Genomic DNA, 17,409 nt, shown 5'->3' with positions numbered 1-17,409 from the left:
TGGGCTGGGTCCCAGGAGGAGACTGAGGTAACAAATCAAGTGAGAGGTAGGCTCGTTTTCTTATAGACTTCCATAGATTCTGACTACTTTTTGCAACCAGTAGAATTGCCTCCTGTTGGATCTTTGAGAGAATGCAAATTAAATACACTTACATTGGCTTGATTTTTTTAGAACCAGAGGTTTCCCTCACAAAGGCGCACTTTGACACCAGCAGCCATATAGTGTAACCTGTTGGTCACTGAGCAGTGCTGTTGGAGATATAATCTTCCAATAACCTTATGGGCTATATTTCTGTTAATGCATGAAAGAAAGCAGTGACTTCATTAATAACTGAAAACAAGTCTTTATTACACAAAAATCTGAATTTTTAGAAAACCCACATTTCACCAATGTTTTACTGTATACATTACACCATGGTAATATCAAACTGACTTACTTAAAGGCAATGATGACAGTATCCAAGAATCCCAAATTATATAAAAAAAGATACATTGAATATTTTAGAGTAGATAAAATCACCGAAAACCTTTCACACACTTACTCCTAAAAGCAGACGCAGAAAAATATGCTCATAAATCCAGCTTGGTTTTAACTAGTTAAACAGGTTCTGCTACTTGTTCACATTTACATTCAGCTCAAAGAATGTTAGAAGAGATGGCTTCAATAAAAACATGGTTATATAGTGAAGAAAAAACTAAAGATAATAAAAGATACAAAATGGAAGATATGGGATTTATTCAATTTGAAAACTGTCTCACAAAAAAACAGGTAATGGCATTTTATTCTAACTCAAAGAGAAGCCTCGCAAAGGAGAATTTCTGCTCTGCATGCACAAATGAGAGCCTTGCATTAAAAAAACAACAATGCTGTAATACAATAATAAAATGGGATCTAAGAATGATGGTTGTGGATGGTCATGGTTAGTGGACAGTAGCCAAATATATTCACTCAAGTAGCTTTTTGTACAGTTTTTAGTCACTTACTTTACTTGAAATTAGAAATGTCCATTTTATGCTAGTTTAAACTTTAAACAAAACATCCGCACAACAAGGTATGTTCTTACAAACAGCACTAATGTATGCAATCCATTTAGCAAATTACTTGTAACCGAAAGTTACGTTGGATCACTTTATGTAAAAACCCAATTTTACCTCAACTCAACTCATCTGTGTTTGATCTTTGTCACTCCTGTCTTTGTAGTATCCTGTCCCAAAGAATGCAGTCAACTAGCATCTTGTTGAACAACTTCTGGTAATTAAAGTTCCTAAATAAACTTCTTTGTGCTATTTGGAGCTTTAGAAGGCTCGGTAAAGGGGTAACTCCTTAAAAACTGCTAGGGAGAGTTGGTTAACCCCCTCACTCTAGAAAACTATAAAGTGCAACACACCGTCTATGCACTTGTGTTGTCTGGGCTAAAATAGCTTACACATAGAGTGAGAATTTGACATAGGTGTTGGCCTTTACTTGTGTCTCACTTTACTTTCTGCCTGTCTGCCCCACACAGCCCAATCACTGCAACAAAAAGCAAATATCTGGTGTGCGGGCCTGACTTGACAATCCCTGTCATCAGTTGAATTGTATCAATCCATCGATCACTGGCGTGTGAATGTAAAATTCAGGTCCGGATTCTGTTCGCAGTTCCCTTTTACACACACTCTAGCAATTGTCTGTCTTTGAGAGTGTACTCACCAAACTGGTAACATTCTGTTCTGATTAAAGTGGACCTATCATGCTATTTTTAGGCAAAAGCATAGGTCTCAGATATATACAAATATATAAAAAACATGTCTTTGAAGTGTTTGCTTCAAATACCAAACAGATCACCCATTCTAGCCATGCCTCATATCCCTCTATTTCACTTCCTTTTTCAAAAGCGCTGATTTGGGATATAAAGCTTTAAAAAAAAAAGGAAATTGATACAAAAAAAAGGAGGGGCTGAACTCATGAGGGGGATTCTACCGGCAGATACTGAAAACGCCATATCATGGATTATCAAGGATTATTTCTGAAACAGTATGGAGCTCAAAGGCTTTCTTTCTTGCCGGTTATACCACAAGGTGAGTTCCTTTTTATTTCCTGCTTCTTCACACACATGCTCTCCAGTACAGGTTAGCTCTGAGTGTTAGCGATGCTAATGTAAACCTGCAACAGTCGGGCATTGTTTCTGATAGCAATGTTTCTGATGGGGCCGCAGGTGTAAAGCCAGCCTAAATTTCCTATATTACGTCATATCGGACGCATATCTGGATCAGCTCCGTTGTAGCCCCGTTTTTAGAGATTTGGTTACAGAGGAAAAGAGAGAGGGTTTTATTTTCTGGCGCTGCGTGAGTGCCCTGACACACCGGGGACACATATTTATGTATAAAAGACATCAAAAAGTGCATTTTGCATGATAGGTCCCCTTTAACTAAGGGGGTGGGCACCTGGGTAGTACGTTGAATAGGCACAACATGACACAGCTTGCTTTTGCAACAACGTAGCAGGTTCATATTTTGGTATTAAATAACAAGTTGCTTGTTGTTCCTTGATTTTGCCTGGCCATTTTGGCCTTACAGACAGAAAATCCTAAATATTGTTGCACCTCCCTCTTCTTCACCCATTTGGACCTTAAACAGACCTCTACATATAACAGTATGGGTTTCTGTATAGTTGATAATGCAACATTGAATTCAGAGTACTCACTGTTGTTTACACTTTCCAGAGGGGCTTTTTGGACTTTTAGGATTCTTCTTAGAATCTTCTTTGCTCTTTCTTGATTTGTTACGAGGAATTGGGCTCATGACTGTCTGAAACTGTACAGGACTCACTTCAACACCAATTGCTTCAGCCTCATGCGTGTCACCAGAAGCTCTTGACACATCGTCCATCAGAGTTTTCCCCATAGTGTATGGGCCTCCCCCTGTTGCTTCTCCAGTTACTTGCAGAGTTTCATTCTGAACGAGGTTACCAGCCTCCTCATCTACCTTACTTTTTGCAATGGAACTTAAAGTTCCTGTCTCTCCTGAGTCTGGGTCTGATTCTGACCCTGAAGATAGGGTCTTCTCTACCACTTTAATTTCTGAATAAAATGTTGGTGCTACCTGAGCAGATGCACCAGTTGCACTGTCATCAAATCCCTCCTTAATCGCGAAATCAAAAGTGACCTCTGCCGTGCCTTTTTCAAAAGCGATATCTCCAGATTCAGACATTTTAACTTTGGCCCCTTTATCTTCACATGACATGGAAACCTGTCCTGTTGCAACCCTGGAAGATTTCATTCCCTCAGAAGATATAACAGGAGAATCCAAATTCTCCATATTAGTATCCTTCTCTAACGCCTGACCAACATTATCTTCTCTATCAGGAATATCCAAAGCTATGTCTCCTACCTGAGAAGAGTCCACCCCTTCCCTGACTTGATGTGTGGTAACTTCACAGAGTATTTCTAGAGTTTTACCCACCTTTGACAATGCTGGCAACGGATTAATCTCTACATTTTGACTTGCTGAATCAAAATTATCCTCAGATAAGCATTCAGTGTGACAAGACAGAGAGTTGTCTTCTAATTGCTGGTTCAACTTACTGCTCTCCTCGTCTACGTAAATACTTGTGTCTGGTGCGTCTTCTCTTCCATTCTTTTCTTCTTGGTCATCAGAAAAACTACTGTCTTGTTGTATGAAGAGGGCCGGTTCCTCTTCTTCCTCTCCATCACTGTCACCTGAGATTAGCATATCCTCTACTTGAACAGTGTTAGATGCATCTTCTTTTACACTGTCTTCATCTGAGATGGAAGAGATTTGATGTACAATTGAAAGCTCTTCCTCCACAACATTGTTGTATTCTGAGATAAAAGGATCCTCCAAAGATCTTCTTCCTGATACAGCTTCTTCTTCAATAAATTCAGCTTGGGGTTCTGTGATGCTAACATTTTCGTGTATGGATAACACCCCTTCTTCAAAACTCTCCTCCTCTTCCTCTGGAACATTTATGATATCATCTGAGATTAAGTTATGATCCTCTCGAGATCTCATGCATGTTGCATTTCCTTCTGCATTCCCTTCACCTTGGTCGTCTGAGAATTTTACATTTTGCTGTATCGGTGACACCATTGCTTCAACAGAATCTTCACCTTTCTCTTCACCAATAATGTAGTCATCTGAGATTAAATTATCTTCCATTTGAGAACTGAAAGCATCTTGTCTTTCAGTGTCTTCATCTAGGTTATCAGAGGTGCTAAAACTCTGCTGTGGCACTCCTTCCTCCATAATACTCTCTTTCTCTCCATCACTTCTCTCCATACTGTCTGCATCAACTTGATCTGTACCACTTTCTTCTTCTTGGTGGCCACAGCAATTATCTTTTGCTGTATGCATGTGTTGCTCTAATGTTGACATGGTTGACACCTCTTCTCGCACTTGATTGGTTATTTCTTCTGTGGCTGATGTCAGATTTGAATCACCAAGGATAATAGTGCTGACAGTTTCCGATGATGTTATTGCTTCATCAGCGCTATCTGTCTTTTCATTACCTTTGTCTATCATAATCCATTCACTTTGACCAAACTGTGGTTCTGGCATTGACTCTGGGTCGAGGTTCAACTTAACTTCAGATGCATTCAAAGTCACTTTTGAAAACATGCTTGGAAGAGTTGCTGACAATTTGTCATGCATACTATCAAGTCCTACATCAGAATCTAGCAGTTGCTCTTCCTGAGCCTTTACGTCTTCATGTGAATCACTGACAGTGATTACACTATCTGCAGTCATTTCCTCCATATTCACTTTTCCCTGGATACTATTAGAGGTGGCAATTACCTGATTTGTTTCTATGTCTGACACTACGTTCTCTGCTGGACTGACATTTTCCTCCAGATCCCTGTCCATTTGGTCCCCTGTCACATCATCTAATTGAGGTTCTGACCCAACTTCCTGACTTTTGTCATCTAGACCTTCAACTATGGTGAGATGAACAGCTTTTCCTTCTTTTACGACTCCTTTCAATGACTCTTGACTGTCCACATTTACTTCTGTGATATCTTGTATTTGATCATCTACAATGTTGATGTGTTCTAAAGTATTTGTGGATCCCTCTCCTTGGGGAATTGTTGATGTGTCTATACTCTCTCTGCTTGTATTAACTACATCAATGACATCTGATCCAGGTTGGCACACTTCTGTGGTTGACATTTGATTGACCAGAGATATATTTTCTTCTGAAAAACCTTTAGCAGGAACATGATTTTCCTGCTGTTCTGATTCCACTGAGTTTTGTTGTGGGACATTGGATTCTGTGGTTTGACTTACCATATCTGTACATTTGTTTGTTGGAGCTGTTTCTGATGTTTGCATAGGACATTCTTGGATACCCAATTTGTCTTCAAAAGCAGTTTGGACCATCCTACCAGGATCCTCATCATCAAGTGATGTCTCGACAGGCATTGATAGGTAGGGGACATCGTGCTTTTCCTCAACCATTTCATAATTCATGTTCTGAACTGGATCCTTCAACTGATTTTCTATCAACACCTCTTCATTTGATGGATGGGTTTCAGCTGAAATGAGGGTATTTACAACTGTTGTATTCTTGTCTTCATTTGGTGAACTAATTCCTGATGCTTTTAGAATACCACTGGTATCTGCTGTTTGCTGCAACTGCGTAGTTTCTTGGTACTGGTTTGTACTGACCTGCCTAATGCCAACTTGAGTCATTCCAGGTTGCCACATTCCAACCTGTCTGACTTCTGGTTTCACTGTCACCACATGTGCCATTCCCATTCCTGGCTGCCCAACCCATGTTTGCCCCAAATTGCTATATACTGCCACAGCACCCCCCCTCTTTGCAACAGTGTGTCCAGGCAGAGTGCCATACACACTCCCCTGGGCTGCTAGGTCTAACACCCCCTGAGGGGGAGCAGCCTCTTTTACCAGGATTGCACCTCTGGGCAAATTGCCCTGAGACGAGCCTGGGTCTACCTCACCCGCATAATCTGGTCTCTTATCTTTAACTAACATGTATTTAACATCGGGATTTGGCCCTATCATTTTCCAACCCTTTGCAGGGCCTGAGCCCGGAGACACACCTGGACTACCAGGTAGAAAGAAGGTGGGGCTAACTGGACTGGCAGGGCTTTTTGGGCCTTGGGGCCCACTGACTACATACAAGCCTGGAAAATTAGCTCCATGGGACCCCTCTGCTAGCATAACCGTGTTCTGTTGCTGTGGTTGAACTACATAGTGCATGGGCTGTAGTACAGGGTTGGTGGCGTAATAAACTGGCTGTGGCTGTATGAAAACTGTACGAGCTTGATGGGACAGATTGGCAGAATAATGAGCTTGAGGGGGCAGAGTGGTGGAATGACTGATGTTAGTAACCTTAGAGTTAGGAAGTGTCATGTATTGATGGGCAGTGCTTACAGTATTGACAGATGATTTGGAGATGTTAGTAGATGACATGACTGTCTCTTTCTTGACATCAGTATGCTCTGTTTCAACGCTTTGCTCAACTTTGGGCATAACAACAGGTTCAACCTTATTTACTGTGGTTTGGACAGCACCTACTATTTTGTGTGTCAGGGAAGGTTTAAGTGTTGGTTTAGGAGGGGAGCAGATATCAGACAGAGTCTTGAACTTTGGCCCAAGGTCATCGAGGAATTGCAGGTCGTTGTTAGTTTCCAGGAGGCTGCAGCAGCCCACAGATCCAGCAGAGGATCCCCGGCCCTCAAAATTATACTCCAAAGAACAGTCCTTCGCAGGCAAAGCACACATCACTTTCTATTTAAGGTAAAGGAATAGCACAGACACTGGTGTCAATAATTTCAGAACATTTCTTTAAAGGTGAAATCTTGTAAAAGAAAAAAACAGCTGAATGCAAGGCTAATAACGTACCTGTGAGTAGTAATCATTCAGGAAAGCGTCAGGTAAGGCTATATCCTCATAGAGAGCTGTTGTGTGAGCTGTCGTGTGTTGTAGTGTGTTTCTGCTGATTGTTGCACTGCCATAACCATAGCCGAAATCCCTTGTTAATCTGTGAGCGTTGTTGTCAACGTCCATCCAACTTTGCCTGGTGTCCCGAAACCTTTCCAAAAATCCCTCATGGATTGTAGTTGTCTGGTTATTTTCTATAGTATTTGTAATAGTGCCTTTGGAATTTGATCCTTGTGCTGTCCCAAATGTATTTTGGGGACCCAAAGATACAGATATACTATGGAGTGGCAATTCCTAAAAAAGGAACAGGAGAATGACAACGTTATCTCAGAAAAGCATATAGGTTTAGCAATATTAGACAGGGTTAAACCTTCCTGTTTGTCCCTGTGATAACAGGAGTAACTGATCTTAAATCCCACTACACTGCTTTCTTTCACCAACATTGCCTCTTGATCTCTATACAGACGATCATTTTCAATAATATTAGGATATTGTCTGATTCTCTGTATTGATAAACTAAAAATAAGAAGTTAATGTACACTTTTCTTCCCAATAAAAAACAACAAAATTGCAAGCCAACCTTATCCTCGCCTCTGCCTTCAGTGTGGTAAGATATGAGTTGTTCTTTGGTCTCCCATGGCATGTCACGAAAACTGTCAGGAAAAAGTTCTGCTCCACACTGACAGAACAGCATGAGAAGAGGAATAACTGCAGAGAGAAGCACAACATTCAGTTCAATGTCAAGCCAAGTTTAGTTGAGCTCAAAGTTTTTTTTTTTTACAATTATTCCAAGATCTTAATATTTCAAGAGACACAGAGTATTTAATATTAGCAATATCATTCATACAACGGTGTTAAGAATACATCTAAAAACCGAGAGTTGTGAATGGGGAGTAACTCTAATATTGTTACGGTAGAGTGAAGCATGCAGGACCCAAATGCAGATAACACTGATAATACCTTTATTTCAAGGATAATAATATAATTTGGACAAACAGAACACTCCCCGGGGAACTCAGTCACCAACAAAAGACTAACCAACCCTGAACACAGGAAGAGACAAGACTAAATACAGAGAGGGGTAATCACGAGACGAGAAACAGCCGGGCAGGGGAGGAGAAACACAAGGGCTACAGGTGAACATACTCAGACAATTAGACACACAAGGGAAACTAACGACAGGGAGGAAAAACACAGGGTGAAGGACCTGAAATGCTGTTGTGTTTTGTGAAATGCTGTGGTGTTTTGTGAAATGATGTGGTGTCTTGCACTTCAGGGCCACCATAATTATCAACCCATAACAATCCCTAATAAGGTGTACTTTAGGCATTTGTTTAAGGTCAACTTACACAGCAATAAGGACATTGCCGATAGCAGGAGGCTGATAGCTGGGGCAGAGAGCTCAGTTGAAGTAGTTTCTAATTTGGCTGCCTTTATCTTGCAGTCTTTTGTCTCCACACAGGTACAAACGTCCACGGTAAAAATTTCATTGGATGGGCAAGACAGACCTTGAGCATCCAACACCTCCACCTGAACCTCATATAAGCCAGGCCAGAGCGGATCACGAGAGTGAAGCGCGGCACTCGTCTCTGTTGACAAAAAGGAAAAAGCATTGTCAAATAACACAGTATTATCCTTATTACTTTTGCTTGTAACCTAAGTAATATTACAGTTTAGTGATACTAAAAGAATATAACCACAAAAATCACAAATAATGCTAAAAGAAAGAAAATCGTTTATCAGTTTTTTTCTTCTGCCTCCAACCACTTTTTCTTACTATTGACGACTTCTACGTCCCAGTTCCCTCGTGTCCCATCAGGTGTGACTCTGAATGTGAATGGAGCTCCGTTGGGATTAGCATCCTCATCAAATGCAGTAACATAGACAGTTGTTTCATCAGTGCACCGGGTGCTGTGGGTGGTGGTCAGAGTGGGACAGTGGTCGTTGGAGTCAAGGACTTGAATGGCTATTGTTCCTGTGGCGGTCTTTGATGGCATGTCTGAGGATGAAAATAGTTTAGTAAATCCAACAGTACAAAGTCTGGAGTGCATAACAGCATATTCTAATATAAGATAAGAAGTACTTTATTAATCCCAATTTGATAAAATGTTTGCATTGCAGCAGCATAAAAAAACAAGGCATTGTACATTGGAGGAAACCTTAACGTCCTAGTATAATTCCATATTTATATTAATAGTGCCTGCAGTGTTTTTTATGGAGTTCTGTTTTGTTGAGTTATTGAGAGTCCTTCAGTACGGAAAGACAGCGCCTATTCAAACAGAAATGAATCAAGAAACCAACATGATTAGGAAGTAAATAGGGGATTACCATCTGTGATCGCCAGAATCTTGGCAATGTAGGTACCATTCACCACAAAAGGTGACTCTCTGTCTGGTACCCTGTTGAGTTTAATCTCAGCTGTTTTTTCATCGATGGTAAACCAGTTTTCTGGATCAAAGGCTTTGGCATAACTAGGAAAAAATAAGTAGGAAAATAAACAAACATTAATATAAGTAATATACAGTAAACCAAAGAAGGAGAAGAAGAATTTGGTTAAAGTAATACTTTCAACATTTGGGGAAAAACACGTAATCACTTTATTGATGAGAATTATTTGTGTAAGTATGAAGCTAAAGCTAGGAGACAACTAGCTAAACTAAGGACATAGGGAAGTCAACTGGTCAAGTCAAATAGAACCTCATGAGACGGTAGAAAGCAAATAACTGTAAAACAAATCAAATTCCCATCAACTCTATCTGTACTTTGGGATACTGCTAATTCTCACATTTTAGCATGCTAAATTGCTAAACTAAGATGGTGAACATGGTAAATGAGTGGTAAAAGTAATGGTTCCTGCAGCATGACTTACTTGACATCTTCAGCTTGCAGCCCTGTGTCTGGATCGACAGCAGGAAAAACTGTGATCACTCCATCTTTAGGTGCTTCATTTGGATCTTCTGATACAGGAACATTCTTGATGGTTGGAATGAATGCTGGACCCTCTGGAATATTTTTCACTGCTATCTTAATGAGATAGCTCTTTGCCGGTACATTTGGCTTAGGCTTTGTTCCTGGTTTGACACCTGGCTTAATACCGACACCCACTCCAACCCCAACATCTGGCTTAAGTCCAGGTCCTGGTCCTGGTCCTGGTCCTGGTCCTGGTCCTGGTCCACCTCCACCTCCAGGACCAGGTCCAGCTCCGCCTCCACCTCCCCCTCCGCCACCGCCACCTCCGCCTCCGCCGCTGCCGCCGCCTCCGCCGCTGCTGCCGCCTCCGCCGCCGCCGCCGCCGCCGCTGCCGCCGCCGCCGCCGCCGCCGCCTCCACCGCCTCCACCACCAGCACCCACTCCAGTAGCCATAGGATTACCCTCTCCAATCTGGACGTCCACATCCATTAATATCGGACCACCATCCACAAAAGGAGCTACATTCGTAACTATCAGGCCAAGCTCAAGATTCTGGACATCTTCATAATCCACAGCCTGTTTGGTCCGGATTGTAGAGTAAAAAGCAATTGAATGAAAGGACAAGAACAGATATGAAGCAGCAAGCAAATGTTAGGGCACCACTCAACACTTGTTACAGTTAGTGTGATAAATAAAGTACAATGGTGTTAAAGTCACAGAAATACCTTAATCAGCTTCAAGACGCCCTCATTGGTTTCCTTGTCCGTCTCAATTGAAAACATGTTATCTTCATTCCCTTTGGCGATTTTGAAGACAGTCAGCCAGTTGTCTGAGTGTCGAAGGTCTTTATCCAGAGCTTTGATTCTCATCACAACTACATCGGCAACATTTTCCTCCACTTCCCCATCGTACTGCAAACAGAAAATATGATTCGAAACATTAGATCAACAGTATGTGTCAAAGTCTTAATGTCAGCTATGTGTCTATTCTGTTTACAAAACTGGTGTTTTTTGCTTGATGTTTCCAGTTATCATCAAAGCATCTACTCTTCAGAAGTAAAAGGCCACCGATAGGGTTTGGGGAAAGAGGCCAGTTCATGATCGCTCTCCACATATGACTACATGTTACCATGCGTCTCATCCAGGGGCGGACTGGCCATTGGGAATACCGGGAGTGTCCCCAGTGGGCCGGTAGTGTGTGTGGGCCGGAGGGCCACAAAAAAAAAAAAAAATCCTACCTTGCCTAAATCCTACCGGCCCACATTTGTAAGTGTTCCGGCCCAGCCCAGCCCAGTGGGTTGTGGCCCACTGGGCTGGGCTGGGCCGTTTTGATAGGCTACCTTTGTTCTATCTATCAGTTTCAATTTCACACATCAGGCCCGTAGCAGCTGTCACTGCGTAGTGAACGATCAGGAGTGTGACTGAGAGACCTAGCTGGCAGTTGCTTACAGATGGATAAACAAGCTCCAAAGCGTAAAGGCGTTTTTGTATAGTTTGTGTATACAGTATACAGTATTGTAGCGAGCCCTGGGTTGAGAGGGAGGGGCTTGCATAGGGGGGGGGGGGGGGTTGGCAGGAAACGGGGTTCAGGGGGAGTGGCTGTAGAAAAGGGGGAAGTGACGTCTGACTCACCTGGCGCATTACGGCTGCGCTGCGGTGCTCACGGCGATCGCGGCCACTCTAGTCAATGGGTGCTATTCCACCACACGCGGCGCGTTACGGCTCAGAAGCGTCCCAGAAGCGTCCCAGAAGCGCCTCGGCGCAGGGATCCTCTAAAATTACGAAGAATCCTATTTTTGACACGGCGCAGCCGTAACGTAAGGTCGGGCAGGCAGGAAGTGGAACGGTCAGAGCATATAGCATATATATATACACACACACACACAAACTAATATAGTCTATAGTCCATAGTCTTTCAAGTAGGAGGAGAAATGCCAGCGTTCACCTCCGGTTTACAGACACTGTGTAAAAGAATATATATAGAATAATTATGATGATGAATGCATTTTTTTACCACTAAAATACAGCAACACATCTTTGATTCATGTCGTTTATAACTGGGATATTACAATTATTATTAACTTTGTCTGTACAAAGTAGCGTGTCCAGGAAATATGCCCAAATCAACAAAAACTGCGAGCCGGCAGGCAAGACGCTCCGCTTCTGAAATGCTTCTGAAACGTGCCCGATAGGGTATGACGCCGGAGGAGGCCGGACCAAAACCGCGGCGCTGCCGTAACGTGCCGCAGACGGACCCGGTGGAATCTAGGGGTCAGAGGTCGCGCGGCTGTGGAAAAGAACATGTTGCCCATATTCTGTTACTGAGTTTAGGCTAGTTAGCTAGCAGGTTTATTGTTTTGGGTGCAGTCACTTTTGCCTCCACTTGCTGTTCAAATAAATGTTGAAAGAAAAAGTAAATCTGTTTACAGTTCTGTTTTATATGGGTGTTGAAGAAGAAGAAGAAGAAGAAGAAGATGAAGAAGAATTGGGAGGGATGAAACCCTCTTTAATGGTCACACATGCAGAGCACAAAGCACACACAGTGAAATGTGTTCTCTGCTTTTAACCCATCCTAGTACCAGGAGTCTAGTACTAGGAGCAGTGGGCAGCTATTGTACAGCGCCCGGAGAGCAATGGGAGTGAGGGGGGAAGGGAGATTTCCGGTGCCTTGCTCAAGGGCACCACGGCAGGGCAGGAGGTGAACTGGGACCTCTCCAAGTAGAAGTCCACACTCCAAATGTAGGTCTGGTCGGGGACTTGAACCGGCGACCCTACGGCTCACAGTCCAAGCCCCTACTGACTGCCATAGATTGCCATCATTTTGCCCTCAAAGTGCACCAGATTGATGCATTTAACTTCAACATTTAAAAAAAAATGCGCTCCAGGACCCCCCTAGAGGAGTGAGGTCCACCAGCTGCCCACACCCCCTGTTAAATTGTCTCACCCACATTGAGGATGCTTCCTACGCCCATGTTTTATTCCATGCGTCAAGTCAGGCAAATTGGGTCCAAATGTTATTGCATCAATGATCTTTTAACATTAAAATCACTAAATATATGCTGTAACTATTTTGCTCTAGGCAACTCAAAGGCTCAGGTAATGTGATTACTATATGAATAATGGTCCAAAATAACATAAAATGCATTTTTTTCTTTTTTAAGTAACATACTTTCGTCGCCGGCCGGCCGATACATGCCGCGCATTAAGTGGGCCTGTCTGTCAATTAATCCCCGGGCCACTTTTTCCCCCCAGTCCGCCCCTGGTCTCATCATAGTTGCTGAGGCCAGTAGCTATGTTTTACATCGCTATACTTTTGTCTTTTTGTCTTCATTTGAGGAGCACGAATGAACAATGAAAGAGATACATTCATCCACATAAAAAAAGGAGATGTGGGGACTGAATTAAGTGCAGTGGACTTGACAGCACTAGATTAGACTTTGTACTAAACAGCACCGAGGATGAAGTATCAGATATCTGTTGCATAAAAACTGAGGCTGCTTCTCATAATGTGGCAGACGTTAAGATTCAGTGCTGAGATAAGAAAAGTAATTTAACCCTTGACTTGACCCCTGGGATAATAGCAGTGGTGTAGTGGGCGTTGGACGCGGGGGTACACCGTACCCCCACTTATTTGGAGCATGATCTTTTTTTTAATAGTCTAATAAACATAAAATCATTGCCAGTGTTATCAGTTGCAAGTGTGTATTTGTTGTAATAATGACAAAAACATAATACATTTCACAGTAATTATAATAAAAAATAAAAACAATTTCCTTAAAAAATTATGATTCGTCATCACGCTCGTGACCCCGCGGCAGAGTCCTGCACCCGACGGGTGACCCGCAAAAAAGGTGATTCGCGGGTGGTATTTTTTCAAACACTTCTTTCCGGGTTCGGTTCTGGGTAAAACAAAGATGATGCGGGTCGGGTCGCGGGTGTTGCATAATAAATATATTTAAATAATAATAATTTAGTTTAATGTTTAAATCCTCAGACCTCTCCCCCGCGGGACCGTGCATAATCATAACCTCTGCAGCGCATCAATCTGCTTCTGAGTGCGCCACATTCTGAATGGCTGAGGTGAAGCTCTCTAGCGGAGAATACAGCATTTTCCAACACCTCTCAAGAGCGAAATCCAACGTCTGGGAGACTTTTGGTGTCCTCCTAGATGGAGAAAATAACCAACATCCCACGCTTTTTGAGAGAAATATGCAACTGCGTGTGTTAATAATTGCACGTTTTCACTGCTCATATATATATGCGGGTTCGGGTCGGGTTGCGAATCCTGTGCCGACGGGTCAGGTCGAGTTGCGGAACTAATTGGTAATATGTGCGGGTAGCGGGGCGGGTTTGGTATTGCACGTCGCGGGTGCGGGGCGGGAGCGGGTCTTGAAAATTAGACCCGTGCAGGACTCTGCCCCGCGGCGAGCTGGGGGTGTGTCAGTGATTTGGCGGCAGCTCTTTCCCTCAAGAACGCTAACGAGAAAGCTCTACAATGGCAGGGAAACATTCTATACTTGACTTATTTTCTAAGAATATCATTCACAAAAAGAAAGAGGCTAGCAGCACTGAAGCTACAAGTGAAGCTGCTACTAGTACATCATCAGAAGAGCCGCCTAAAGATGTGGATAATGCTAGCACTAACGTCGACGTTAGCTATGCTAGCAACGTTCCACTAGCTAGCTCAAGCTCACCTTTCCCAGATTTATGGACGGAGGAGATGTGGCGGAGGAAACAAGAGGAATACCCGTGGATAGACTGCAAAGCTGAGAAACTGGGCTGCAAAGTTTGTTCATCCATTTTGGATTTATCAGTCTTCAAAACGCAAGGTGTGTGTGTGTGTGTGTGTGTGTGTGTGTGTGTGTGTGTGTGTGTGTGTGTGTGTGTGTGTGTGTGTGTGTGTGTGTGTGTGTGTGTGTGTGTGTGTGTGTGTGTGTGTGTGTGTGTGTGTGTGTGTGTGTGTGTGTGTGTGTGTGTGTGTGTGTATGTGAAAAAGCAGCGCTGTCTGCTTATTTGTAATGTAGGCTAGGCCTAAAAGAGAATCATTTCAAGTTCAGATTCAATGTTGTTTACATAAGTAGGCTATATTTTTCGTTTCATTTATTTAATAAGTTAATTTCATGACAACTTTGGGAATTGTGTTTGTTTGTTATGAGTTTTAAATAGATTTTGAAAGTGGAGATAGAGAGAGAGAGAGAAGCAGCGCTGTCTGCTTAGTTGCAATACTGTAGCTCAAGCATTTATGCAACTTAGGCCTATAAATTGTTTATGTAACTTATGTGCCAGTGTGCCCATGGTTTTGAGTCTGTGTGTGTGTTGAGCGCAGCACCGTCTGCTTTTTGCAGTACAGTAACTAAAGGACTAAGCATACCGGTAGTTTCTGTGGACCTGTCTGCCCGTTTTGTGAGTGCACTTCGCGCGTGCGCACTTGTGTGGCATTGTTTGGGATGACCTAATTAAAATAACGTCCCCCCAGTAAAACAATCTCCACTACACCACTGGATACTAGCCTTCTTGATGTTACTTTTAAAGTTCAGTTAAAATGTCACATTAGCTTGTAGATGCTAATGTAGCACCTGCAAGCTACATTAGCTTGTAGATGTTAAAGAAGAAAGGCCCATGGAGCCTTGAGGAAATGTGCGTATTACACATTCAGTTGTATATTTACTAGGGCTGGCGGGACAAAAACATGGAGAAAGGTACTGGACTCTTACATGGACATTTTACTTCTCTTCCAGACGGCGGAGTTGATAGAACCAGAGTTATTTGTAACCACTGCAAAGTAGGATTTTCTGATCACTGAGGGTAACTTCCATAACAAACTAGATAACATGTTAATGCCCTTGCAGTGGCAAATAGTTTTGGTTTTATATTTTATTGTTTTACACTAATTAATGTTGAAGTTGAGATTTATAAGAAATGTTTTAACTGCTACTGTGTAAAGGGAATACTACTGTTAAAAAGTACCTTATTTGTTTGAAGTGTTTGCAGACCAAATGTTATTGCACTTTTAATATAGCAGTACTTTTAAAAAAAAAGTTTGCAATACACTACTTTTGTAATCATGCGATTAATCGCGATTAAATAGTTGCATTGTTGCTCAGCACTAATAATTTAGAATTTAAAACTAATGATAACTTTTCCATTGATGGCTTCCGGACTGTTTGGACCAACAAGGATTGCACCAAGAGCTTCACCATGTCTTCACCATCTTCAGATTCAACTGAGTTAAATTATCAATTGAAAAATCAATAATAATTATCAATCATAATCTAGACATGCAAAAAAGGATACAATCATCCCAAATTGCCTGAAAATGAATGTTGTCAATGCTTAGTTAAATCGTTAAAGTAAAGGTAACATCTAACACGAAAGACACCATCTCTCTTTTCATTCATCTCTATATCCTCTTCCCTTTGTTCTCTCTCCCTCTTTATTCTCTGCCTCTCACACCTCATTTGCTATATAACTTTTTCTGCAATAGGCTTTGTGACGCAGTTTTAAAAATGACAGGAATAATTAAAGAAAAGTTTCTGTAACTGTCTTCACTCTCTGTTGTTTATTTTGTTCCACGTTGTATTTTTGGTTCCTACCTTTTATGTGCAACATTTATAGGGGCGGAACCAGTGGCGGTTCTACGGGGTGGCACGGGGTGGCAGCTGCCACCTCAGAAAAATGCCTTGCCACCCCAGCTGCCACCCCATTTGGCAGCTTTGTTTTGAAAGAAAAGTTGTGGCTCATCGGACATTTATGAGAGAAAATCTCTAATGTCCGAGTGCAAGTGAATGCAGCACAAGACGCGAGCCTTGTAACCCCTCCCCCCCCTGGTGCGAGCTTGGAAATATGATTGGCGGCGATTTCATTTGAACGGGAGGACAGCGCAAAACGAGAAGCATTTCGGATACAAGTAGACAGAAGGAATGAGGTATTTGCGGTCAGGGTATGGCTGGGGTAGGCTACAGCCATACCAATAAATGGCTTAGCCCCACCATGAAAAATGATGTTAAAGTAAGCAAAATAAAGTCTGCAAACTCGCGCGGAGTAAATTGCACAGACAGCAGTTAGTAAGATTGATTTCAGTAGCCACTTGTCTGGAAATACCGAAGACTAGAAACGGTTTTGAAAACTTTTGTCACGTAGTGATCGTCTTCTTAATAGAACATCTTTGATAATGTCTTCTGGCCAATCAGAATCAAGATAACAGCGTGGTGTTGTTGCAGGAAGTCCCGACGGAGAATACTTTTGCTGTAGTACATCTCGATATACATCGGTACAACTATAAGACCCCACGGTTTGATGATTGATAGGTGTGTGGGCTGTCTTTCATTTTGACACACAGAACAATGGGGGCTATCCACCCTTATCCACAATGTAAAGTAATTCACACAACCTTTTCCCTCTCCTCTCTGTGAGGAGCAGCAGGTTCAGCTTTCAGAACAAAGTAACAAAAAACTAAAATGACATTCATTTTTTTAAATACGTTGTGTAGTAATATATATTTATTTATTTGTATTCTTAAGAGAGCACCAGAATGTGTATTTGCTGTTAGTATTTCAAAAAATTTCCTGGGGGCCAATCCCCCCAGACCCCCCTGCAGG

General features: G+C 42.2%; 1 protein-coding gene across 1 annotated transcript in view; it reads right to left on the bottom strand.

Moving 5' to 3' along the window:
* Positions 1–327: 327 nt before the first annotated feature.
* LOC307019348 (uncharacterized protein) overlaps positions 328–17,409 on the bottom strand; it is a 41,832-nt gene continuing 24,750 nt past the window's right edge. The window contains exons 7-14 of the mRNA XM_079650162.1: positions 10,538–10,723; positions 9,772–10,388; positions 9,231–9,373; positions 8,680–8,901; positions 8,252–8,491; positions 7,483–7,610; positions 6,864–7,196; positions 328–6,749 (exon numbers count right to left, since the gene is read on the bottom strand). Of these exons, the coding sequence (XP_079506288.1) occupies positions 2,679–6,749; positions 6,864–7,196; positions 7,483–7,610; positions 8,252–8,491; positions 8,680–8,901; positions 9,231–9,373; positions 9,772–10,388; positions 10,538–10,723 (5,940 nt within the window). The 3' untranslated portion in view covers positions 328–2,678. The remainder of the gene's footprint in view (positions 6,750–6,863; positions 7,197–7,482; positions 7,611–8,251; positions 8,492–8,679; positions 8,902–9,230; positions 9,374–9,771; positions 10,389–10,537; positions 10,724–17,409) is intronic.

This window comes from Notothenia rossii, assembly GCF_949606895.1.
Source record: "Notothenia rossii genome assembly, chromosome: 1".
NCBI lineage: Eukaryota > Metazoa > Chordata > Actinopteri > Perciformes > Nototheniidae > Notothenia > Notothenia rossii.
This window is presented reverse-complemented; position numbering and strand designations above follow the sequence as displayed.